At 43.0% G+C, this 27,545-nt stretch overlaps 1 protein-coding gene across 2 annotated transcripts in view; it reads right to left on the bottom strand.

Annotated features, from left to right (window-relative positions):
• elp2 (elongator acetyltransferase complex subunit 2) overlaps positions 1-27,545 on the bottom strand; it is a gene marked incomplete at its 5' end in the record, with an annotated part of 127,459 nt that overhangs the window by 53,300 nt on the left and 46,614 nt on the right. For both annotated transcript variants that reach the window (XM_080734443.1, XM_080734442.1), the window contains 7 exons: positions 1,268-1,399; positions 20,373-20,473; positions 20,873-20,968; positions 21,645-21,800; positions 24,299-24,365; positions 24,985-25,049; positions 26,018-26,098. In XM_080734443.1, the coding sequence (XP_080590569.1) occupies positions 1,268-1,399; positions 20,373-20,473; positions 20,873-20,968; positions 21,645-21,800; positions 24,299-24,365; positions 24,985-25,049; positions 26,018-26,098 (698 nt within the window). The remainder of the gene's footprint in view (positions 1-1,267; positions 1,400-20,372; positions 20,474-20,872; positions 20,969-21,644; positions 21,801-24,298; positions 24,366-24,984; positions 25,050-26,017; positions 26,099-27,545) is intronic.

Genomic DNA, 27,545 nt, shown 5'->3' with positions numbered 1-27,545 from the left:
CTGTATCTATCTCTATCTCCTCTCTCACTCACATACACACAAAAAATAATTCCTGCCGACCACTGCGGAGGTTGTGGGTTCGAATCCACCGTGGTGCATCCAGCTTTGTCGAGCGTCTACACAAACACAGTTTTGGCCAGCGTTCAGGGGAGAGAAGCCGGGCAGGGAGGGTGATGTTATAGTCAGGGGATATCTTTAGAAATAGTGTCAAATCCTGGAATAAATTCCTTACCAAAACAAATCTTCACCAATGTGTTTGTAAAGGTGTCTAGTAACACATCTCACAGGAAAATCTTTGACAGCTAGGGTAATTCTGGGTCTCATTCACTCACTATACACTATACTATAGGGGAAAAAATCGCTCCCAAAAAATATGCTTTAAGTGGGATGTGAGGGGTCTAACTAACCATACCGCCGTGAAAAGTGATGACTCATCACTAAACCATCATTTTATGGGCTGTTTTTAGCCCAATGAATGTTTTTTTGTGCAAAACAAATGCTTGCAATGGATTCAGAATAATTAAAAACACCTAGTTAGACCCCTCACATCCCACTTAAAGCATATTTTTTGGGAGTGATTTTTTTCCCCTATAGTATAGTGTAGTGAGTGAATGAGACCCAGAATTACCCTAGCTGTCAAAGATTTTCCTAGGGAAACTGAATTTCAGTCTTTGTGAGATGTGTAACTAGACACCTTTACAAACACATTGGTGAAGAAATGTTTTGGTAAGGAATTTATTCCAGGACTTTTTAAGATATCCCCTGATTATTATTTGCTGTGCGTACTGTACTCCTACAGGCTGGGGGGCGACACCTGACAGTCAGCAGGTAATGTTGAGCGGGAGGAGTAGGACGCCGGCTCTACTACATCCTCCCAATGGGGGCTCCTCACTGAGTCAGTAGGATACAACAACACACAAAAGCAGGGCTGTATTAACCATTGGGCCGGTGGGGCCGTTGCCAGGGGCCCTTGGCTCTCAGGGGCCCTTGGGGGAACTGGGCCGCGTGGTCATTGACAATTAAACAAAAATTAAACGTATACGTTAATTAAAAATCAAATGTGTGGGCCCCTCCTCTGTTGTCTACAGGTGCTTTCTTGGCCCACAGATGATCATCATGACTTAAAACCAGTGGCCCTCGCGGGGGTTAATCCGTCCATGCACAAAAGTGTGTGGGGAGGAATTAATTGGCATAATGCCTAAATTGGGGAGAAAAAGGCGTAAAAAGGCACCAAAAAGAGATAAGTAATGGAAGGCCGATCCCTCACCTGTTTGTCCTGGTTGTGGTACCAGAGGTGCAGCGCTCCGTGGAAGGCGTGGGCCATCATCATGGATCCGTCTGGACTCATCTGACAGCCGTAGAAACCCAGGGTGTTCCCTCCAACCTCCCCTACACGCACCTGGAGGAAAGACAGAACCGGACCTGGGGGATTAGTTATGGATCGGAGTCAGTGTTCCTCTCCAACCTCCCCTAAACACACCTGGAGCAAAAACAGAACCGGAACTGGAGTGTTCCCACTGACCTACACGCACCTGGAGGAGGGAAATGGACCGGAGTCTAGAAAGAAACTAGAAAGGTGCAATTCTGGGATATTGCAAGTGTGGTTTTACTGACGCGGAAAGGTTATAATAGTTTTGGATTTTTCCATTAGTTTTTATTTTTATTAGTTTTGAGGTTTTGTTTTCAATTACAGTTTAGTTTTAATTCGTTTTTAAAGTGAGGTTGCTAGTTTCGTTTCGTTTTTATTTTTTGAAAATGCTTAGTTTTAGTTTAGTTTTTATTAGTTTTAGTATGTTAGTTTTAGTCTTTTACGTAATATGGGGTATTTGTCAGGGGTGAGATTAAAAAAGCTCCGGAAAAAGTATTGTCTAATAAAGAAAATCAACAAAACATCATATTGTTGAGAGTGGCAGGAATGTTGAGACATACAACTTCTCTCTTTAACCTCACCAACTGGTGTTTTTGTATTTTTTATTTCCACAAAAGACAAAGACGAAAACTAAGGAGATTTTCTCTATAATTTTATTTTAATTTAGTTAGTTTTGTAAACACACAATACCGTTTCAGTTAGTTTTCGTTTTTTTAAAAAGCTTAGTTTTTATTTTTATTTCAGTTAACTAAAATGTTTTTCCATTCTAGTTTTCGTTTTTTAGTTAGTTTTCGTTTACTATAATAACCTTGCGCGGAACTGAATTTCGTTTCCCATTTATATTATATATTGTTATATCATGTGAAGCATGACAGCAGTGACAACGGTGTGTGTGAAGCATGACCGGAAGCTTTTGTGCAAAGGTTAACAAAAAGCAGATTCACTTTTGCTGGCAAAAAAGTCTCGGACAGAGAACTATAGTGTGTTGCCTATGGCAACCATAATAACTAGAATTGAATATTTCAATAATAACGTTTTGTTGCTTGTTGTTTTCTTAACCTCACTCAATGCCAAATGCCCAAATGGCTCCAAGGTAGCTGTGCCCTGATTTTGTATGTTTTTCTTTGCCATGCAATGAATTTTTTTTTTTTTTTTTTATAATTTTGGTTAATTTTGGTTCCAGAGATAGAGCTGTTTGAATGAAAAAAAGTGTCCATCCACTAGAATGGACACACATTTTCTCAATCAGCTAAGCGAGGGAGCCAACACACAAACACAGAAAACCATCTCTCTGATCTCAGGTCATTTTGACATCTTAAAAAAAAAAAAAAGAAAAAAAGAAAAAAAAAAATCTATACAAAAAACACAAAAGACGTCAAAGACGTCATTGGCACTGAGGCCCATTGAAAAAAAGACGTCAAAAGACGTCATTGGCATTGAGTGAGTTAATGTGTTAAGCCGCAGGGGGTCCGGGGGGGTAATCTGCCTAAAATGTATGGCACAAAATGACAATGATTGTGCCTAGTGTTCACCCACCAAATGTCAGCTAACCCCTGGAAATGCACAAATGATATGTATTTGGTCCACGGAGCGGCTCCATGGCCTGCCCATCCCAAAATATTTTGTTCCAGGGACCCTCAGAAGTAAATATTTGAGTTAACAAGACTGACCTATGACTGTCTTGATCCAAGGCTAAACAAGCGAAGCTTAAACCAGCGCCCTCCAAGTTACACCACTTTTTATGTCAAGGACCCCTAAATTGACACGTATTAGCCAATGGACCACCATGAATCACTGCTGAATCACCATGCCCATGTTAGTTAAAAAAAAATCTCTTTCACTTCAAATTGCATAAATTAGCTATTGTTCATAAGTACTGTAGTTATAGAACTGACTGCCAACAGACTGAAAAACAATGCTGGTATAACAGCCATTCACACTGAGTGTAATAGTTTGGACAATTGTTTGAAAATGTTCATTGTGTGTGTGTGTGTGTGTGTGTGTGTGTGTGTGTGTGTGTGTGTGTGTGTGTGTGTGTGTGTGTGTGTGTGTGTGTGTGTGTGTGTGTGTGTGTGCATATGCATATGTTTATATATATATACACACACATTTATGTTTATTTTATATTTTATATATATATATATATATATATATATGCACACTTAATGGCACTTAGCTGGATGTGTATATATAAATAAAATATACATAAATGTGTGTATATATATAAACATATGCATATACATATGTACACACACACACACACACACACACACACACACACACACACACACACACACACACACACACACACACACACACACACACACACACACACACACACACACACACACACACACACACACAATGAACATTTTCAAACAAGAGCTGTTTGGTAGGACTTGTTAGGGGGTCCCCCCTAACTTGTTTTGAGGTTCGAATCCTCAGAGCTCTCTGTGCTAAAGCCACATGTATCTGTTGCAAGAGATTTATGTGAAATGTGAAATATAGAATTCTATATTTCAAGAACAGTTGGGCTAAATTAAGAACCCAGCCCTATTCACACTGGCCAGAGGGAGTTGTTAACACAGGGACCTATGTTTGAATGCCCCACTGGAATGACAAAGAGAACAAAACATGCGTATGCAATGAGTCTAACCAATTGACCAAGTGACACCTTTCGATTGTCTGTGTTTGCCTTGAGAGGGAGGGAGGGGATGCCAGGATGAGTCTGATGATGTCTTTCACACCTCTTCTGTCTTTCTAGGGCATGGGGGCCATTGTGTTGCAAAAAGGTTCCAGACACCTTTTGAAAGAGTTGTAGGACTATTAGCGATGGCCTGTCTGGTTTAGATTTGACTGACTATCAGTGATGGCCTCTAATTTTCTGTGCCTAGGAATTCAAAAATATGAGAAACTCTCAACGTGAAATGTCTAATCAAAGCAAATCTATTTTTCATGCCATACGCCCATCCACACGCACCGAGGCTGGTTGGGGCACAAATGGAACGCGACTGGGACAATTGGAACGCCACGAGAAATGGAACGCCACAGGGAGAAATGGAACACCACGTGGAGCGAGGCTTCAGAATGGTAACATTTCCCCATACTGGCCACGGGTCCATTTGGTTCCATTTGCACACTGTCAGAGGTAGGACACCAGAAATGCAACACCAGAAATGCAATTAAATGAATGAATTCAGTTCAGTGGTCACCTGTATGAAGGTGGAACAGTTTAAAAGCGCACACGGCACACATGAGTACAAAGGACCCCAATGGAAACCCGTGAAAAATATTTCATTTTTCTCAATCCTAGTTCATTGGGTTTAAAATATTCTCTCCAAAACTACAGTATTCAACTGTACTTTCCTCTCTCTCTCCCTCTCTGTAGATAGATAGATAGATACGGCGACAAGCCACAAAACGTATTATTGAAATATTTCAATTCTAGTTTAATGTGAGAGCGCACTGTCTCGCAAACAGGGAGCGCGTGTACTATTTGATTCACTGGAGTCGGGACCCTAGCTGTCTCCGTTCTACTCTCTCTTCTCTTCTCCTTTCTCCTGCGCTAGAGACAGATAATCACCCCCTCGTTTTAGGCGGAGGGGGAACGGTGAACGAGTGTTGTCTCTTCTATGATGTGATGGGTTGTGTGCGCCGGTTTTCCATTGTTTTATTTGTTTCCCCGTCCGGTCTCCCCTCTCCTCTCTCTCCTTTCTCCTGTGGCTACAGGCAGATATCACCCCCTCGTTTTTAGGCGAAATAAGCGAATATTGCCAACAGATAGATTATATCACGGTTTCATTAAAAGGGGTGCAAATGATCTAATTCCATGATTGATTGATTGAAGAGTTTAGCACTGTTTGCAATAGAAGACGCAGTTACAATACACAACATTGGCACACACACACAGTCCCATTCCGCGACCCACCCGTGGGTCGACACCCAGTACTTGGGAAACAATGCTTAAAACATCATACACACGCTGTCTGTATCTGTCGCTCTCTCTATCTCCATTAACGCACACTCACTCACTCACTCACACACACACACACGCGACGCGAGCGAAAAGCGGTTGTCCGTGGTGTAAGATAACTCTATGGGTGTAACACGTTGAAAAATTAAAAATATCCGAGCACATCGGTGCTTAATAATAAGTGAACTTTCCGACAGCGAAGTCCTTCTGATGGATTTTTCTTGGCTGTCAATGTCTCTATAGTCCAAAAAATCGCTCTGAACGTGAGTAAAACGATAGTGTACTGTGTACGCTGTATTGACTTGTCATCTAAAGCATTGCCAAATGGGAAATGTTAACTTGAGCATGTTTAAACCACTCACCGTTTTTTCCTCCTCTGCTGCAATGAATCGCTCGCCTCTGCTCGCACGAGCCGAGCACAAACGAGGAAGGGCGAAACTTGCCGAGGCACAAATGAGGGAAGGCTGGTGGGCTGTGGCGCTCGATTCCACATCTAACGAGGAGAAAGCCTCGTTAAAATACGCTAAAATACGTGCAGATAGCCTGGCTCCGCCCGGCCAAATACCTTCCGACACGTATATCGCCCTTCCCAAACCAAAGAAGGGGGGCGAAAAAGCAACTAGCAAAGCCCACGGATAGAGGAGCAGTTGATTCCACATGATCTGCACGCTGAGCGGGGGCGGCGCCCACTGACTTCAATAGAATACGTGGAGCCAGCCGAGAGAACCGCCCGCGTTTATCATCAAGTGACATTTATCCACTTTCCATTCTGACGTCACTTCCAAAGTGATTTCCAGGGGCTAGTTAAAGACGTTTTGCTATCACAAAACGTAATAATAATCATAATCATCATCATCATCATCATCATCTTCATCATCATAATGTCTACAAAGGAACCATAAGAAGGATTAAACTCTAATGTACTGTACCATATGGCACACGCAATATGCAATAATGTAGAACACTTTGAACCTTGAGAAAAGGTTTGTTGAATCTAAAGCCAGCAGTCTTTCCTGACAGTGATGAAGACACCTTCGGGTAACACATTCACATCTAACACTCAAGATGAGATGAGATAAGATAAACCACTGTTGATCCCAGAAGGGATATTCAGGGATCAGAGCAGCAACAGCAGTGAGAATGACAAAACATAAGAACAGATAAGAATAAAAGTCAAGAACCAAACCACGATAAATAAAGATAATGTGCTACTCTTCTCTGTCGGAAGAGTGAAAAGAACCTGATGTCCAAATTTGGTACTTTTCAGGATTCAAATAAAAATGAACTGTTAAAGTACGCCCAAAACCATGACTACACTGTAGAACACATTTAGCCTACCGAAATACTGTTGACGAAGCCTTCAAGGCTGTTAACTTTATTTACTGTGGACTCCAACACTGTCTCAGTCACATTCAGGTTGTCTATACCTGCTTCGTTGAGGGGGGAGGGGGGTCGGAAGGTCCTGAATGTCCCCCCACTATTGGGAGGACACTATTGCGACTGACAGGTCTATTTATTCATTTTTCCCTGCATGCTTGCCTCTCGCTGCAGTGACCGTTCTGTTACTGGCTTTGTGCAATCACACTCTCAACCCGATCAACTAGGTGCCAGACAAGCTAATACACAACAAATCCTTGATCTGTGTAGGCTGCTGGCTGTAGGCGTGAAATAAGCCCAGGCTGCTAGAATTAAGTGCTGCAGCGCAATACGTATACGGAGGACCAAGTTAAAGTGAGACATGGGATCACAGAATCAACAGAAAAATATCGTAAAAAATAGCGACTCTACAAGCTCAAAACTCAGCACGAAGGACCTGCTATTTTTGATACTTTTTGTGATGCTGTAGTATGATCAGGTAGGTTACGATCGATCGGTCGATCGATAGATAGATAGATATGGGGATAGGTTTCTTGCAACAGATCTAATATTTACCAAGCACGACACCAAGTATAAATCAGGCTTAAGGTGGATAAAATCCTTGGAATAACTAACTCTGTGTAGAAGAAGATCTGTTGTCAGTCCCCCGCCGGCATGCAGAAGGACAATTAATAACCCACACAGTCCTCAGCGTGGCAGATGGAGACACGGGAGTCAAACGAGGCCAAGCAGCCCAGATGAAAGATGATGCTAGACGATCTTTGGAGGGGAATCAATTACACAGTCGCCAGTTTCACTTTTATCCCTCTGATGATGCCGTCATGACAGCCAATTGCACAGACTGGCTGCACTGTATCACATTAAACAAATAAAGGACAGCGAACGTACAGAGTTGTGGGAATTACAAAAACAATTTGATTTGTGTGAGAGAACCAGCCCCCATGGTTGTCTTGGTTGGCCTTCAATCTAATATAACAAAATGTTCTGTAATAATTGCTCACACGCGTAGGCCAGAGCAGACAAATTAAAATGTCTCTAAGTCACCTGAACACACACAAAAAGTTTCCTTAGCGCAGTGATTCTCAAACCTTTTTGTCTCAGGTCACCCCAGCCCAGTAAATAACTTTTTTCACCCAAGGCACCCCTGAATTGCATTGTTACGCCGTAACTCCGGCTAGGAGCGACCGGGAGAGCCGGGGCCGGTACCTATTCGTCCGCCTCGGCGCCGCGCAGACCCCACCCCTCATTTCTCACATGGCCCTCTCTAGCGCCACCATCAGGCCGATTCTTGCAAAGCCACCTACGGTCGCTTATCTCCCGATTAGGGAGTCTTACTGGTAACTAGAACCTTATATTTATCTCATATACAGTAGGTAAATATGTAAAACTTAAAGAAACCCCCTGAGATACAATTCAATTCAAGGGAGCTTTATTGGCATGAGAAAACATACGTTTACATTGCCAAAGCAAGTGTCAAACTATAATAAAAACTGTTGAAAATGGGAAACATACATACAGTTGGAGGGGGTACAGCATTGTGTAAACAGAGCTATGTCACATTGTGTCGTATAAGATACAGAATGTGTCTCAAGGAAAACTTGAAAAAATAGTAGTTTCCATTACGACTTGAACCCCAAAATCCCTATTCTGGTGGGAAACAGCCGATCTACCAGCAACATGATGCGTTGTGAGCTTGTAGATCGGCTACTTTTTTAGAACCACTGCCTTAGTGCTACAGTATGCACTGCTGTTTCACAATCAGAAAACAGTTTGTCATCACATCACAGGTTTACACAAGCAAAAAAAAGTGGGTGAAATGTGTTTTTGAGCAAGTTAGTTTTTATTATTTTAAACTCTGAGCATCCAAATGTGTTAGTTTAACCTTTGAGCATGCAAATCACCACATACAGTAGACAAACCCATAATCACTCCGGCATAGGTCAGAGCAAACAAACAAAAGGTCTACGTTCTCGTCACCTGAACCCAGTCTGTTTTTAAACCCTTTGTGGGCCAAAACAGATATGCACAGCATTTTAACCATTTGGCATCCACATCTCCGAATACAGTAGCAGACAAACCCATTAATGTCCATGAATTGAATACCAAGGACTTCTGACGTAAAAAAGACCGTAAAAGGACTTATTTGGGATGCTCCTTGTATGCAGGGTGTTTAACTGTACTTGTACTGTACTACTCTTTTATTGTATTGACTAATACTTCTCCACTTTTGCCTAATAAAATAATCAATCAATTAATTTTAAACAAGGTAAAGGGTATTGCAGGGCATAGTCCCCCAACGTATCAAGCAGCAACTGTGATTGTTTCTTTCTTTCTTTTTTCTTGTTCTTTCTTCTTTTTTTGGATCACAGTGACCTGCTATTGGTATATGACTCACCAATGTAACCACAACCACATACCACGTTTGGGCCATCCTTGAAATTAACACTTTGCAAGCCACGGGGAGCCCCTTAATATTAAAACCGGAATATACCGGACATCTGAGCAAGGATGTCTCAGCCGTGCCGTCTTTTACCGTACTGGGTCATTAAAAACGAAATAAATTATTTTTATCCGAAAATCTGCGATCGTCTAACCTTCCCTAGTCACCACTCGTCCATCGATAGCGCATGGCTCTTCTGACATGAAGCAGAAGTGACGTCAGGTCCATTCCTTCCAGAGGCTTCCCAGCAGCCACCCATTTTCTGTTTATACGTTGGTGCTGGTGTGGCAGGAGTGCTGGGGGCTATGCGAGCGAGAATGCTCATATCTACTCTTGAGTCACACTTGGATTATTTGAGCCGACATTTACGTGAACGGATCGCGCACGCGAAACGCACGGGGAGAAGATGCCTCGGCCAAAACTGCCACTCTATCCCAATGGAGATCCAGATAATCACGGTGAGCTAACGACCTGGGGATTGAAAAAAAAAAACAACAGAGCCGTCCAAGAAGGAGGGGTGGCGGGTTCATGTTTATAAACATAATATTATGTCTCAGATCATAATACAATAATAGAAATTTCACGGCTAATCTATCAACAGCCATTCTATTTCGGCTAGCAAAGTGTTAAGCACTAATAGGAATACGTATAGGAATACGTAAACAATATTCTCACTGAATACAACAGCAGCCAACAAGGGCATCATTGTAGGGGTGTTATCTGCAAAATGCCAACCTTCAATGTCAATGTACATCAGTGTGGCTTACATCATCCAGGAACCTCAGCGCAGGTAAGTGAAATGGCTTGAGACAAGATTTCACATGAAATCAGTCTCATCCCTGCCGCGACGAATAGTTCAGCGACTTGACCTTGAACCACCAAACTGCACCACAAATGAGATATTGATTAAGGGGCTGTCTTTTTGAGCTAACGGTGCTTTTCTGTCTGAGGTAAAGACAGGCTGGGAGCGCTCAGATGCCCAGCGAATGCATGGCGTTTCAGCGTCCGACGATTGTGGCGAGTATAGAAAATAGTTCAACTGTGTTTTTGCTGTATTGTTGTGAAGTGCACAGAGACCCCTTGGGGTGATAGCTTCGATATACAGATTATTGTGTTATCCTTGATTATTGTAAATCGCTTCGGATTAAAATAAGTGTCTGCTAAATGCCTGAATTGTAAAAAAAAATAAAGAAAATAAATCATCTGTGCGCACAACATTCCTAGCCAAGCCATTAGCAAACACAATGGCAACAAACACTGCGTGTATGTGTGTGTGTGTGTGTGTGTGTGTGTGTGTGTGTGTGCATCTGTGCGAGCGTGCACACTCGCGGCCACACGCAAGTGATCGCGACGCATGCGCACGGCCGTGAGCGATCACGCACTGCGCGTGTGTGTGTTTGTGCGAGTGACTGCTTCCACACAGAACTGCAACCAGAAACATGTAACGGCCGGGCTACACCAAGCCAATGATATCGGCTACACCAGGCTCACGGATAGCGCAAGCCCCGGATACGCCTGCTGTAAAAATAGGATCGGTTCTATTTTGTGCGCGCGTGTATGCGTTTTCTACACAAACTCCCTGGTCTCCCGCACATATATCCTTGGTGTAACCAGGGGCTTTTCGCACACGCACAGACAGCGCACGCGTGCGTGCGCGTTTTCTGGTGTAGCCCGGCCGTGATCAACATTAACAGCTTGGTGAAATAAGCAGCACGCGTGTGTGTCATCAGCGTGTGTCATCAGTGTGTGTCAGTGTGTGTGTGTGCCTGCCTGCTCATTGGAGGAGCGGCCATTTCGGACGGTAAACTGCAGATTCATTACACAACACCAGACCAGAGAAACAGTCCACTCAGAGTGGGCGGGTCTATGGGCTGGAGCCAGGCAAGGAAAGGAGCGCTCGTTAACGTCACTTCCCAAAGCAGAGGTTTGGAGCAACACACCCACCAGCAGCACATCTTGAGCAGAGTGGCGCATCTCGCTGAGTGCATGTCTAACGCTCTGTACGGTACTTGATATCCAAAGCACAGCACTGAAAAAGAAACGCTTCCTGTGGACACGGCGCCTCAGAAATGGAATACGATTTACTATGACGTTTCATGGCCTTGTGGTGTGATTTGATGCAGGGTGAAGAGTGCATCGATTGTACAGTTTCAGAAACATGTCAGGCACGCCAAGGTTCAGGCTGATGGGGAATCTGACATTACATGCCTTTATTGTGAGAAGTCATGTCTACGCCACACTCCAATTGATGGGCAATCGATGTGAAGCGTAAAATTGGTTCTTCATTGCCCCATGACCAACCTCTCCACAAACATGGTGGTTGTATTGCATGTACACCTAGTGGTACGCAGAGGTACTACAGAGAAAGGGGTACTTGAGAGAAAGTGGAAAATTGAAAAACTGGACACAGTTGAGAGTAAATGTGCTCAGGATGCTCTAATTTCAAGTCTTTCACTCATTTTCGTATTTGTAATTTTATATTCTTCAATATATTCTTATATAGAAATATTCTTATATAGAAAGTCCTCACTGTCAAGTGAAAAGAATCAGCCTTGAAGTCATGTACAGTATATCAGAACAAGAGATAGATGGTTGTCTGCAGGGCCGTTTTTAGCTATAGGCGAGCTAAGCGGCCGCCTAGAACGCCATCCTAGAGGGGGCACCGAAATGGAGGGAGTGGACCCAAACCAGCCCCAAACCGGCCCAAAACCGGCCCAAAACCGACTAAAATCATGCCAAAAGCACTACTAGAACAAATGTAGGGATTAGCATTGACAAGGGACTAGAACACACTGGGAATTGTGAACAGGCATAACAACTAAATTGGGATAAAAAGAAGGGGAAAAAAGAGATCTGGTGGTTACATTGCTCACAATTTCAGTAAATGGGGTCATATAAGGATGTCCTGCAACACATACTGCAAAACCAGAACCGTGCATTGCATAGTTTGTTCATACTGAGCAACGTATGCTTTACTTAAACTAAACGCAACTCCAATCACACTTGCAAATGAATTCCGTCCTGTGCCAATGTCCGTCCTGCGCGACCTCACCTCGCCCTTTAGGGCGAAGTCTCTTTTTGCCCTTAGGCGTCTTACTGGTAGGTTTATAGCAGATTTGACTTTGACTTAACCACGCTATTAATGCTATTAGCACTCTAAATTACATCCGTAGTACCTGAGCAGGAACATGCGTGGCGGTTTACACAACACAACCGCGTTGGAGCCGGAAAGAAGGGTAGGAGGAGGAAATAGGATTACGACCCAATAATATCATTATGCCGTGACATAAGAGCCTTTTATGAAAAGTAATGGGAGCACATTTGTCACTTTCATGGTCTCCCTGACAGTAATGTCCTCACAGAGAACTGAAAATACCAATCAAAACGGAGCAAACGAACAGCATTAAAATGATGGTACCCAGACCAAACGCTCATAACCACGATCTCTGGGCTGTCTTCTTAGTGGCAATTCTATCCATTACTTCTTTGATTGGTCAGATAATTGAGATTTTAATATAGATACATATAAAATATATTTATCTTATATCCAATATTAAAATTGGTTAATAAGACGGCGGGTGTCACAATATGATGCATTGTGGGCTTGTAGATCTGCTACTTTTTGGGAAAGAGACTTCGGTATAGATCGAAAAAGTCGACGTAACGTGTGGAAGGAACCCGCAATTCCAACCAGTTCCTTTCCCCTCCTTCAGGTGCCCCAGCTGGCCAGGGGGAGGCAGTATAGAGACCAGGATTACTGTATTTTTTGGGAGGGTGCCTACCCTAGGAGAGGATGCAAACTCCACACAGAAAGGCCCTTTTGACAACCCCACCTAGGGTATGGGCACTGATGACATGGAGGAGAGAACACGCCTCCAGTGCCCACAGTGTCAACAGTGTCCCCAGCGGGAATCGAACCCATTGTTATACAATCTAAGTATAACAAAACAATAAGTTTTGCCACTTTGCTGTCTAGACATCAGAGTGGCTGTAAGACACTACTGTCGGGCAGAAACCTTGTATCTCCACATGTTTTAATAAATGCTCTACTTTGAAATACTACAGTGTCAAACTAAAGTAGCAGAAATAGTCGATCTTCGAGAGCTTTCAGACCGGCTATTTTTCTCTATAGTTCCTGAGTTTTGTTCAAGTGAAAGTGGTTTAAAGAGGCTATGTCACGCCCCCGAAAATGTACATTATGATAATTCTGCGCCTATAAAATATATGTACCCGTTCGTATTATCTTAGTTACATCGATATTGTTCATGTGAACTAGCTTGTCTATGCTTATTCATTGTAACTCACAACTCACAATCACTATGACGATTTCTCGCTCTGCTTGTCCGTCCGCTGCTGCAGCGCATTTGTCACGGTCAGCGAGCACCGTCACCTTGTGTCCAACTCCTCCTCCCCAGTAGGCCTGTCACAATTATTACATAATCGTCTAACCACAATTATTTGGCATAATCGCAATTATTTGCCATAATCGCAATTATTTGGCATAATCGCAATTATTTTGTTATAATCGACATGATCGTTTCCGCGTTGAAAAATGTTCATATATTTTCAAACCTGTTCAAAAATGGTGGAAATAGCAGATCTACAAGCTCACAACGCGTCGCGATCAATGTTGCCGGGAAAAACAGTCCCGGTCACGGCCACAGGGGCTCAGTAGAACACATATAAAGAAAAGGCATTGGGGGCTGAAATTAACAGAGTGGGTATTCTAAAACTTTAGCAATTTAATAATTAGGACAATTTTAAGATTTGTTTTCTTAAAAAAGTTACATAGTATAGCTTTAACACCCCTGCAAGCGACATTACTGAAAAACAAGATGAAAGTGGCTTACGGCTAGGGCATTCACGAATAGTGATTTTTAGTATTCGAATTATTCGACCTCAAAGTATTCGAATAGTCGAATATTCGACAGAACTGGCCAAATTGTCAAATGTAAGTAAGCAAGAGGCAAACATTGTGAAAATATTTATCTGTGGAACCGAGTCACATTAATACCTACAATTCCATTCATCCATTCACGGCCTAAAAAGGTTTGAGAACCCCTGGTATAGCCCATTAACAAATTCATCCACCAGGGGCATTGACAACTCATTCTTATGACTTCCTATCTAGCCAAGCTTGATAAACTACATATTTTTTTAAAGAGAAAACAATGAAAAAATAGAAATAAGCGAAAATTCGACTTCGGTGAACAACGTAGAATAGTGACTTTGATATTCGAATATTTGAATATTTGGTGAATGCCCTACTTACGGCATAATGAAGGGACATGGCAACACTGACAGAACGCCAGGTCTGCTAACATCAGCACTACTGTGGTCTGGGTGTTAATATCTCTTCCATCTTTAATTAGCTCTGTGTCTCTTCAACGATATGGAAGTTGGCTGTTAAGGAAACATGAGAAGAAGGCACTAAATCCCCCATCTGCGGTGATTAGAATCACTGCACACAGCCTCATTATTCACATTATTTTTTAAAGGACAGGGGGCAACAGATAATCTTATAGAACGCTGGAAATTCAACTAATGTGAAGAAGAAAAGAATTATGATTTGTCATAAATAAATATCGTCGCTGTCGGGTGAAAACCTTGTTTGTCCAAAACTGTTTGTTTTGCATTTATCATTTTAAAAACGATTTAAGCGCGAGGCGTTGTGTGCTTGTAGATTTGCTGTTTTCACTACTTTTGTGCGAGGGCCTTGTATGATGAAGCAGGGCTTTACTTTGCGAAAGAACGTACACGTTTGAAACTTGGAGATACAAGGTTTCCACCCGACAACGACGATATGTTATATTTGATTGAACAGCTAAATCCGCCCAGCTCTAGGGTTTAACGTGGAATCCTCTGTCATTTGCTCGAAATACAATTGTAAGAATAGCAACTACTTCTTCCCATTTGGCCCCATCTGCCCCTCTGTTTACAAAAATAAATGTCTATCTATGACATTAACATAGTCCAATCCTGTTCTTTCATTTATAATGGACCTACCTTTCAAATATGCTTCCTAGACCTTTCAAAGAATATTTTAAGACCAACTCACAAATTCATGATTACGGGCGATGGGAAGAGAATGTACATTGTACAGACATACAGTAACAGTCAATTAATTCATTTGATTGGCTTATCGTGCATTCCCACAATGACATAAAAAAAATATTAACTTGATTTTAAGATTATTTCTTAAGGTGACAGTACCCCTTTTGGTGACATAGCCCCTTTAAGTAAATGTACTTAGTTACTTTCCACCACTGCATACATGCATGCACACTGTGTACTATGCCTGTGTGTGTGTGTGTGTGTGTGTGTGTGTGTGTGTGTGTGTGTGTGTGTGTGTGTGTGTGTGTGTGTGTGTGTGTGTGTGTGTGTGTGTGTGTGTAGTTGTTCTGTGTCTAGTACAAGTGTTTGTCTCCTCCATCACGCAGCTGCAGTCCTCACAGGGAGCCTGGTGGTGATGGTGGCTGATGGTCATCAATGACCTTCACAATAATGCCCGCCTCTCCCTCAGGCCGCAACACAGTGGAACTAATGACTGGCAATAAAGACGCTATGGCTCCTACTCTAGAGTGGCACGGGTTCACCCCTACACATCTAGACAAGAGAAAGAGAGAGAGAGAGAGAGAGAGAGAGAGAGGGAGAGAGGGAGAGAGGGAGAGAGGGAGAGGGAGAGGGAGAGGGAGAGGGAGAGAGAGGGAGAGGGAGAGGGAGAGGGAGAGAGAGGGAGAGGGAGAGGGAGAAATGAGGAAAGAGATGGAGGGGTGGGAGATAGGGATGGGACGATAAGCGATATTCGTTTATCGTGATAAAAAACACTCACGATAATCATATCGTGGAGATTTAATTTATCGTGATATCGTCCTCCGTCATGCAGTAGGATCAATTCTACTTTTATTTGCCGAGCTGCATATCCGGTACCGCTTAAACCCTCTATAACTGGTCTTTTTTTTCACTCTCTATCAAATGTCTTTGCCAAAAAATAGCTGCTATTTTTTTGGCAAATGTTCCGCTCCAGGGTAATGGATTTTGATTATCACGATGATATAGTGAATTGCGATTTCTTTTGTCACACTAATCGTGATATGAAATCTTCATATCGTGCCATCCCTAGTGGGAGAGAAAGAGAGGAGAGAGACGAGAGAGAGAGCGAGTAAAACATAAGAGCTTACAGAGAGAGAGAGAGGGAGACGTGGGTGAGATTGAGAGGAGGACAGTGACGCAACATTAAGCAGATTGATTTTAAAATTCCGCACACAAGAGCCTGCCGTAAATCATGCACAGGGGGAAAAAAAATAAAAAGATTACGGAGACGAAGAACGGTCATTCGTCTTGTTTACGAGAGAAAAGGGTGGGTGATTTTAACAATGTGGATGAGCGGTCGGGTGGCGTGCCTCGTGGCTGGCCAAGCGGAGGGCTATAGAGAGGGAGGTATGGGACAAGTACAACACATGCATCACTGTGGGAGTGAGAGGCCTTTGACGGTGACAACAACAGAGGAACAACCCCCCACTGTACCTACAACTTATGGTTCCGCTGTTCAGGTCAGCTTATCGTTTACTTTGAAGTGCCAAGGAGTCCCAAACTGTGTGTGTGTGTGTGTGTGTGTGTGTGTGTGTGTGTGTGTGTGTGTGTGTGTGTGTGTGTGTGTGTGTGTGTGTGTGTGTGTGTGTGTGTGTGTGTGTGTGTGTGAGGGGGTGGAAAGGTTAGCCTGTGATGTCATGACGCTCACTGCCAGTTTTGTTCTAGCTCTCCGAAGACTAAGAGTGTATACAAATGGACAACAAGTCCTCTGAATTCAATTAAATCAATTTATAGACTAAGCTCTAAGTAGCTCTGGATGAAGACCAGATTGTAAATGTTATTCAAGCGGAATTCAAAATCTCACGCACGCCCTATGTTCACTGGTGCTAGATCCCACGAGGGTGTGTGGCTGGGACAGAGAAAGGTCCATAATAAAGTAGATTTTCTCCTGATTTGTCTCTTTCTGCCCTGCTTCCTATTAATCTTCACCATACCTTTATCAAAATAAAGTGTGTGTAGAGCTGCTATTTATTTTTATTTTATGAAAGTTTGTGCAAGTCTTTGAATATTTTTGACACAATTCTAAGATGCCCTAAGGGCGAGAACCGATCCCTAAAGGGTGAGGTTGCGCTGAAACAAAAGAGACTGACACAATATATCCATGTATATATATGGGCAATCACAGATATGGGCTTAATATTGATAACATCAGGGATCTCCAAATATGGGCATAAAAGGGACAAGGACTGAATTCCTTTGCTTGTGTGACTCACGTTGCGACGACCACACTGGTTATCATGAGACTGACACAATGTATATCCAAGTATTATTATTTCTTTCTCTTCGTTACCAATTATCTTGTGAGGACCACGAACATGTCTACTTCACACATTCTGATATACTATACTGGCACTCGCAAGTATGGTAAGCACACACACACACACACACACACACACACACACACACACACACACACACACACACACACACACACACACACACACACACACACACACACACACACACACACACACACACACACACACACACACACACACACACACACACACACACAATCCCTCCAGGCACTATGGCAGCCCACCGCGGTCAGTCTGGCCTGTTAATTACCAGTGTGTCTCGTTAGCGAGATGTGTTTTACACACAGCGGTGGGGGGACGGGGGGCGGTGGGACCCCCCCAGGCCAGCCCAGTGCCAAAGCCCCCACTCTCCATTAACTCTCACCAATTACACTAATCAGCACAGAGGAGAAGAACCCAAGCGCTTCTTTGTACAAAAGAAAAATGTATTAATTAAAACAACAACAACACAAAAACTGCTAATTAAGACACACTTGGCCGGTCATTTCTTTGTGGCTCTGGGAGTTCGCTTTGCCGCCGGTGGCCTCTTGGCATTCTTTCAGACAAGATGAAAACTTGGCATTAAAGTCAGGACGTCCCAAAACTGAAAAAAAAGATCCTTTTAAGTCTTATATAAGTAAGTTGAAGTTATCTGTCTGTCTGTCTGTCTGTCTGTCTGTCTGTCTGTCTGTCTGTGTGTCTTTATGCAAGGCCATCTCTCTGAGTTAAATGAACACTCTTGATTTAGCAGATATTATGAGTAAATCTATAATATATAAAGCAAATGGCAAATCGAGTGGCAAAGTGAGTGGCAAAGTGAGTTTAACCTAGTTTAACGCAATCAGGTAGGACTTTTCTGTTTGGATGTAAGGGCTGTCAAGGACAGAAAGTCGTTTTTTGCCACTCAGTAGGCGTTCCCAGTATGATGATGACGACACGTGCATACCCCCCCCCCCCCCCCCCCCCCCCCCCAGGGGTCTAATACTTGGCCTCTTCCTTTTGTACCTCTACACAAATCATTTTGGCTAAAATATCCCCTCTACACTAAAAACATGTCATAACTTAACGTGTTTTTCGTCAAATCTTTGCCTAGAATAGGGACGTAGGATTCATGTGGTTGCCTTTCCATGTTGAAAATTGTCATATATTTTCAAACATTTTATTGGAATTAGCAGATCTACAAGCTCACAACGCGTCGCATTGTGAGCTTGTAGATCGGCTATTTCCACTATCAATGTTCTAATTCTAAGTATAAAGGTGTCAAATATCTTTTCTTTGTATATTTAGGTTAAGGGTCATATTTGTCATGTGCAACTTCAAAGCCTAAAAGCCAAACAGAAATGTAATTGTCAACAACAAAAACACAATTCAATCGTTAATTGCAATTATTTGGGTGACAATTAATTGTCACGTAAAATACATATATACAGTATATATCTCTTATCTATTGCAATTTTTTTTACCACACAAATTATGTACAGTATGTATATATTTCACACTGCCATGTCTCTCTCTCTCTCTCTTGTAGCTTACGCTGCATACACATGGCACCGGTATGCAGGCCACCAAGCTCTCGTTTTCTGTGTCTGTGTGTGCAAAAAAACTAAAACATAATAAAGTTAATTAATTAATTAAGCGTTAGTGTGGAGTGGATGAAAGGAGCGAGTGTAATCGGAGATACTCGGGCGCCATCAGACGCATTTGATCGCCCGTTAATCAAAAAGAAACGATGGAAAAAAAACCTGCGAGGCAGATGGGCAGGGAACTGCATCTTTCTTTGCCATCGACACGTGTTTAATTTTAGCCGCACGGCTGGTACTAACAGCAGTGTGTGTGTGAGTGTGAGTGTGTGTGTGTGTGTGTGTGTGTGTGTGTGTGTGTGTGTGTGTGTGTGTGTGTGTGTGTGTGGTACAACGCAGCAGCTGTCGGAGGAGAGAACAGACAGAGGGACAGAGCGTCTGAGAGAGAGAAAGAGAGAGACAGAGAGAGAGAGAGAGAGAGAGAGAGAGAGAGAGAGAGAGAGAGAGAGAGAGAGAGAGAGAGATAAAAGAGCGAATGACAGAAAATGAGAGGATGAGAGAGAGAGAGGGAGGGAATGGGGAAAGAAAGTAAACAAAACAAACATTTCGTCGTTGTCGGGCAGAAACCTTGTATCTCCAAGTTTCAAATGTGTACGTTCTTTCGCAAAGTAAATCCCTGCTTCATCGTACAAGGCCGTCGCACAAAAGTAGTGAAAACAGCAGATCTACAAGCACACAACGCCTCGCCGTGCTAGGCGTTGTGTGCTTGTAGATCGGCTGTTTTCACTAGTTTAAATCATGATTATGCTTGCTGAGGGTAGAAGACAGGATTAAGCAAATCAAAATGGGATTGGTATTTAAGATTCAAAGGGACGGCGCCCTCAATACCCTCATACCTTCTTCCTTGTGGGAGTCACTCACTTCTCCAAAGTGAGAGACTCCCACAGCCACAACACTAGAGGGAGCCACCATGATCTGGAAACACCCATCTATAGAACATTGGAAAATTGTCATTCTACTACTCTGCCAACAAAATTGACCTAAGAAACACACTAGAGTAAAAGTAAATTAGCATAAAAAGGGGGTATCATTCACCTTTTTTTCTATTTTGCGCATATAGTGTATGAATTGTATTATTGTGTTAATTGTTGTATGCTACGTTGATGAATGGCCCCAGGACCTTTTAGTGTTATGCTTTTAGCCTTAATGTCTGACAGTACCACGTGCCATTTACATTTATGACTGATAAAGTATTCAATCAATCAACAGTGAGTGATGTTTTTCTGTGTGTGCGTGCGTGTACCTGCTCCACCCAGACCCCAGAGCCCTCCTCGGGAGCCCAGAGGATCATGGTCTTGTCCATGGACGCAGAGAGCAGAGCGAGAGGCTGTTGCAGCGTGCCACCTGTAGGGGGAGACAAAGGGACACTGGAGAATCAGCACAACAACAAAAAGGTGCAGGTAACAATATATCATTGCTGTCGGGCAGAAACCTCTTATCTCCATATTCTAACTTAGTTGTGGTTTTTTTTTTGTGTGTGTGTAAATTAACGCCCTATTTGATCATACTACAGCGTCACACAAAAGCATCAAAAGTAGCAGATCTACAAGCTAGAAACGCTGTGCTTTTGTGGAGATTTTGATGCTGTTGAAAAGTAAGTTTCGTACTAAGCGGTTTTAGGTCAGTTTTAGGGTCCTAGGATATTTTGGAGAGCAACAACAGTGTTGTCAGAAAAGGTATGTGACGTGTTGACTTTGAAACACATACAGTAAATACGTATTTTTATCTTATTTCTTGGGGTACCTTTGTAGACAGGAGGCTGCCAGTGGATTCCGTAGACCCAGTTCTCATGTCCGGCCAGGACCGTCTCCAGAACCACTGCAAACTGTGAGGACACGCCTAGAGATAAGGACACACACAAAGAAAATAAGTACAGAGTAGGGTACACTTGATGCTGTGAGTTGTTCTGGGATTGACACCCGGTCATGTTAGGGCCAGTCTCATAATTTTGCGACTATTCGATTAAACATTTAAAGAGTTACTTCACCCCCAAAATGACTTTTTTCTATCGATTACTCAACCCAAGGAGACTTGAAGTCATGGATATCTTTTTATTGTTTGTTTTTCACTCATTCCTAAGCCAATTTCATGACAGACAGCAGTTCCCCATGGAGTCTCCTTTGTGTCTCCATAGGGAACCACTGCAGTCTGAAAGCGCCAAAAACAAAAAAATTATCCATGAATTAATTAAGAGTAATCTATAGAAATTAAATCATTTTTTGGGTGAACTATCCCCTTCAGCCATCGTTTTTCCTCTTTGTTTTCTCCTGAATTGGCGGGACGCGCGCTGACCCACTAAACATTCCTTGAGAAATGTACATTCTGCTTGACAAGTGGGCATGCACACACAAGGGCTGCAAACACACACGCACGCATGTGCGCGCACACACACCCACACACCCACACAAGGTCATTATTGACTCAGTAGGGGACGAACCCCATGTCCCCATAATTGCATCATAAAAACGGATACCTTTCATAGTCAATTAATGCCCTTTAATAATGGCCCGCTCACCTTCTTCCTTCTCCTGGACACTAAAGAGGTTCTCCTTCATCTTGAGGAGGCCGTGGTGGTCCTCTGTGCTGCGTGGGCTCCGTGCTGCCTTGACACACAGCCTCCACACTCTGATGAGACAGTCCTGAGAGCAGCTGGCCAGGAACAGCTCTCCATCTGAGGGGGGAGAGAAAGCAGCGTCTCAGCACGGCTGGCACACATCTTACCTGGCAATTAATTGTCGCCAGGGGTCATCGCCATGTTGGTTTGTGGTGGTGGAAATTTTTTGTCAAAATTACATTTTTCGCCACGGATATACAAAACGAGCAGACAATAATATTACCAGAAACACAAATGATAGCCCTGTATGACCATAACCGGTATGTAACCCAGAGAGAGTACAAATGGAACCAAACGGCGTTTGGTTCTATTTGTACACCCCTGGCCAAAATGCTAATAAACAACTTAAAGGACGACTTTAAGTTGGAGGGCTGATGGCAGTCAGAAACCCGTCTGCCAGTGACATCATCGTTTTTTTTTTTTAAGCAAAGATCTTTTAGTCCCTGCATACGACAACGGTCGAAGCACATGCACAATTTCAAATCGATTGGCCAACGCATTGAGGAGGAAAAAGTGTATGAGAATAGACAAGGCCAGGCAAGAGTTTTGTAAATTTTTATAGTAGACTTTATAGTATGTACTGCCACTGCCCCTCCAAGGCCACAACCCATTTACATTTATTTTATATTTTATATTTAATTCAAGAAACACACAGAACGTTGTGCGTTGCTGCATCTAAATGAGCCGCTCTCTCTTTATCCGTCTCTCAGAGTGGAGTGGCTAGCAGACAGTGAGTGGGCAGAGGACGCCGGTGGAGAGTGATGGTTAAGGACACAGAATAGCTTTTTACTAACGCCAGAGCTTTTTTACACAGCCATGGAGAAGTGTAGTACACTAAAGAGGGGTTCATGCAATTAGCAGACCCTGGGAATTAAAAGGTTCTGGTTCTGGTTACAGAACACATTGTTGTGACAGCGCGGTCTCCCAAAGGTGTTTTACTTCACTCATTTACTACCAAGATAGTTTTTTGACAAAATGTAACATGGGAGGCAATGCAGATTTCATATTCGGTTTGAACTGTTTCCGAGTCATAACAAGATGCGCTACTTTTTGAGCAGATAAACACCAGTGTAATGTTGTGTAATTCAATTACGGTAAATAAAAAAGAAATGTTATATCTCGTCAATGGTAGTGGGTGGGGGCTTATAAAATAATCCTGTCATATCACGTCAATGGTAGAGTGAGTTAACTTGGTTCTGACATTACGATAAAGAACACAAAAAATGTTTCGACTACCTTTTTTCACTGACTAAAACTAAATGAAAACAAAATAAAAGTTAAGCTATGATGACTAAAACTAAGACAAAATATTTACTGCCAGTTTCGTCATAAATAAAAACTAGACTCAAATGTTAGGGAGGTACTTGTGAAGAAGAGATCCAGTAGAACTAAAAGACATGTCAGCTCGGGTATTGCACTCTGAAAATAGCAGATCTACAATCTCTGTAGATCAGCTATTTTCAGCATACAACCAAGTGTAAAATCTGGCAAAGTCTTTATGACGCCATCAAGGCCTGCCACGGTAGATTTTTGTCTACAAAATCAACTGTAGATTTAGTCGACTAAAATCATGTTATTCAGTTGACAAAAAAAAGACAAAAAATCAAAATCAACACTAGGGCTGAGACTGGAGTCGTAGACAGAACGGTTGTGATCCGAGACTCAGACAGTGCGTGGAGTGGAGACCGACATCATCTGAGCCGACGTTGTGGACGGAACACACCATATAAGGATATAGGAGGATAACATCTTTTGGGATTATGGTGACATCTTATCTGGCTTTTAAGAACCACTACAAGCAGACTTTGCAGAGGGAACGCACAAGGAGGGCAGCATTGAGGGTGACAGCTTGAGGCTTTGTTATTTCAATATGTGTAACCTGTCACCTGGCTGCTGTGACAAGCCAATAAGATCCCCTCGGGAATCAATATAATTTCCATGTCATGGAACCATTTCACATCTTGACAGGAAGACAGTACGGAGAGACAAAGATTAAATCAATTCCTGAGACAACCAACAATCATCTAACCTCGTGTCACCAGGCTTTCCACACAGAGGAAAATGCCTGGCGGATGTCATTCTAAAACTGAGCAGTGTGATCCTGTTTTACGAATAAATTGGGTAATTTGGTAATTAGTTAAACATTTTCCCCCACATAATGCGAATCAATTTGTAATGAAAGATTGATATAACAAACGTTTAGCCTGGTAAACCATCCCGGTCGAGTGAATTCACATTATCATGTGTCTTCAGCAGACCGGTCTGGCCCCAAGCACTGGGTGGGCGTTTTGTAGACAGCCAAAAAGTGGAAGAGCCAATCAGCATCTGTCAATCACAGCTGGTCCTGTACCGAGACGCGGATTGACTCTTTCACTTTCTGGTTTCATAAAAAAAGAAAAGTGAATTCACGGAACCAGGATGATTTACCAAGCCAGTATACAAAAAGAAACAAATCGATTATACCAAACTAAATCAACTTTAAATGAAACGAGGGGAATCATTTTGCCGGATCACAGAAACAAAAAAGGAGCTGATCCTGGGCTAACACCACTCACCAATGGATGTCCATTCCAGCCCACGGATCCAGTCCTCGTGCCCCTGCAGCGACATGGCTTTCTTTAGCTGAAAGACAGAAAAATAAGAAGAAAAAGGATCATCTTTTCTAACTTCCCTAAGAACATGTAAAACAGCTCAGTGACCTTGTGGTTAGAGTGTCCTCCCTATGACTGGGAGGTTGGGGATTCAATCCCTCTGCGGAGTCATACCAGAGACTATAAAAATGGTACTCAATGCCTACCTCAGTAGGGGCGAGATCATTTAGCGACCTACAACTGGGTTGCAACCTGGTCGGTAGTTTTCACCGACTGGGTCGCTAAATCTACCGACTGGGTCGCTGCTTGGCAGTAATCAAGGGTTTGATTGGGGGCATGTCCCTGCTGACACACTAGTGCAGAGGTTCTAAAAATACGTTATCATCTCTGTAGGGTGGAAACATATGTCCCAAATTCCAAAATAGAAAAAGAATCAGATCTGCAAGCTCAAAACGCGTTGCTTGACTCGCTTCACGCCGCATTTCTAGCTTGCAGATCTGCTACTTGTGATGCTTTTGTGTGACACTGTTATGATCAAGCTATTAATTTACCAAAAAACACAAAAGGTTAGAATATGGAGATACAACAGCAATGTGTGTTTGTGTGTGTGCGTGCATGCGCGCATGCGTGCAACGTGCGTGCGTGCCTACCTGTCCACTGGACAGCGTGTACAGATGAACCTTGGAGTCGTCGCCACCGCAGGCCAGGATGGGAACTGCAACAAGTGATGATGATGAGGAAGTATTTCTGACCATCGTGTCTTTCTCAGTGTATGGGCAGATCTATGTAAGCAGGTCTCAGAAAAGGCTGTCTGACTTTAGGTCCGATTGTGACATCACAATCAGGACCTACTGCTACTGCTGTGCTGAGTAGGGGTTGGGGAGGGGTGGGAAGGCCTGAGAAGGAGGCAGGAGGAGCTGGGAGAGGGTTGGGGTGGGGTGGGCAGGCCTGCTGAGCAGGAGGCGGGGAGGAGTGTGGGGCCAAAGCTGTCTCAATAGCGCAGTCCTCCCAGCTGAAAATGCTCTGAAAGCCAGGCAGAAATGACAGGGGCTCTGTATTCAGGAGTGGTAATTTAGCCTCAAACCTTTTGAAAAACGTTTTTGGGATACAAACAATGTTATATAAATTATTTTTAAATACATGGTGTAGAACCTTTAATGCTTTCGTGCTACCGCTGCAGTATGATCAAGTGGGGCGTTCATTCACGAATAAAATCACAAAAAGTTAAAATATGGAGATGAGAGGTTTCTGCCCGACAAAATAATATACGGTACATCCCACCCCCTCCACCCCCTTCACCCCCAGCCCTAAACAGCCATATAACACTGAGGAGGAGAGGAGAGATGGGAGAGAGGAGGGAGAGGGGCTCAAGCAAAACATCAAACAGAGGACGGGTGTGGGGGTGTCGTGTGTAAACGAGGAAATAGGCGAAAAATTACACAAGTCACTTCTTCCAAGGCAGCAGATTGCATTTTGAATATGACATGTGTGTGGTGTGTTCGTACAGGCACTAAAGGAGCGGTGCAAATTGTGACGGATGACATGTGAGAGTGGGTGGGTGGATGGATGGGTGGATGGGTGGATGGATGGATGGATGGATGGGTGGATGGATGGATGGATGGATGGATGGATGGATGGATGGATGGATGGATGGATGGATGGGGGGTGCTGAGGGCTTCTTACCTCCTGTGCTGCCTGGCAACAGAGACAGGGACACATCCATCACAAAGCCCCCGCCAAACGAGAGGGTATGGAGGCACTCGGCTGAGGAGGAGCACACACACGTTTCTGTTTTACTACAGCATACTTCTGAGGACTCACCTGGATTGAGAGCTAAATACAATCTCACTACTGTAAAAAAAAATAAAGTCCTATTGTTTGTGAAACAAGTGTGAAAGGAGACACCCCCTCCCCCGCCCCCAACCAGCACTGATGAATAAACAATTAACACGCAACACAATATGATGTTTTAGTTAAAGAAAACGGAGGATACGTTCCAGGTGCATCAATGCGATTTTTTCACCAGGAATAGTCTGGTGACCCCCTGGAGAGACGGGTGACAGTCGGAATGTACCCAGGAGCAGTATGGGTTGGCGCCCCAGCCTGTGTCTTCCGTGAGGAAGAGGCCCAACCAAACCCACAGTGAGGCCTTCAGGAGGGCCAGTCAGGCCACGCTGCGACGCGTTGTGAGCTTGTAGATCTGCTATTTTCAGGACGCAACACCTGAGAGCAACCAAATGACTCTCTTCTCCACTAGTCCCTCCCTAACATTTTAGTCTAGTTTTTATTTTGTTGACAAAATTGTCAATATATTTAGTCTTAGTTTTAGTCATCACAGCTTAGTTTTTATTTAGTTTTCTTCAGTGAAAAAAACACAGTTGACAAACATTTTTCGTCATAGTTTTAGTTGACGAAATCAACAATGTAAGGGGTAAGATGCTGCGAGTCCCGAATCCCCTATGACCTTGGACTACATCACTGAGGATACGTCCCAGGTGTATCCATGCGATGCTTTGTTTTTTTCCCCAGTAGTAACATTGTTCCTGATGTTATACTACCAACCAGGTGAATACATCACAGATTGAGGCTTTAACCTTTGCTTTTATGAACTATCCAAGACCATTATGGTTTTATGGAAAATGCCTCTAAACATTATTGCTGGTATGACCACTTCAAATGCTCTTATTGGCTGGGAGCGTGTCGATGTTTCGACATAACATTTGTTCTACGTCCCAGAATTTTGACGTGGGTGAATGTTAACCTGGTGAAATGCTAACCTGCCGACGCTGGTGAATGTAAGTTACTGAGGTTAGGATTTGGGTATTTTGTTTAATATTTTTTGTATTTTGTTGTAGGCCTAGATCATTTTGCAACATACAGTATGTGCATTTGTTGTTGAAGGCCTGGCTGTTACAGCCCTTGTGTTTACAATAGTATTTTGTTGTAGGCCTAGATCATTCTGCAGTTTTAAGCACCTTGTTCTGATGCACTTTTATCTCTGTAGGATACTACAGAAATAGTTGCACTATTTTGACTTTGTTTTATGCTAACATTGCAAAGAGAAAATATTTTATTTAATGTTATGTGTGCATTCAAAAGTGAGAAATAAATGTTTTATGGAACCATATGGTGATTATTATTTAAGTTAGGTTTTTTAGCTTTACAACAAAGGTACAGCAATGGTACAAAAATGTGTTATACAAAATAAATT

The sequence above is a fragment of the Nannobrachium achirus genome (assembly GCF_963921795.1).
Source record: "Nannobrachium achirus genome assembly, chromosome: 10".
NCBI classification, from domain to species: domain Eukaryota; kingdom Metazoa; phylum Chordata; class Actinopteri; order Myctophiformes; family Myctophidae; genus Nannobrachium; species Nannobrachium achirus.
The sequence above is the reverse complement of the archived record's forward strand: the minus strand, read 5'-3'. Positions and strand labels throughout refer to the sequence as shown.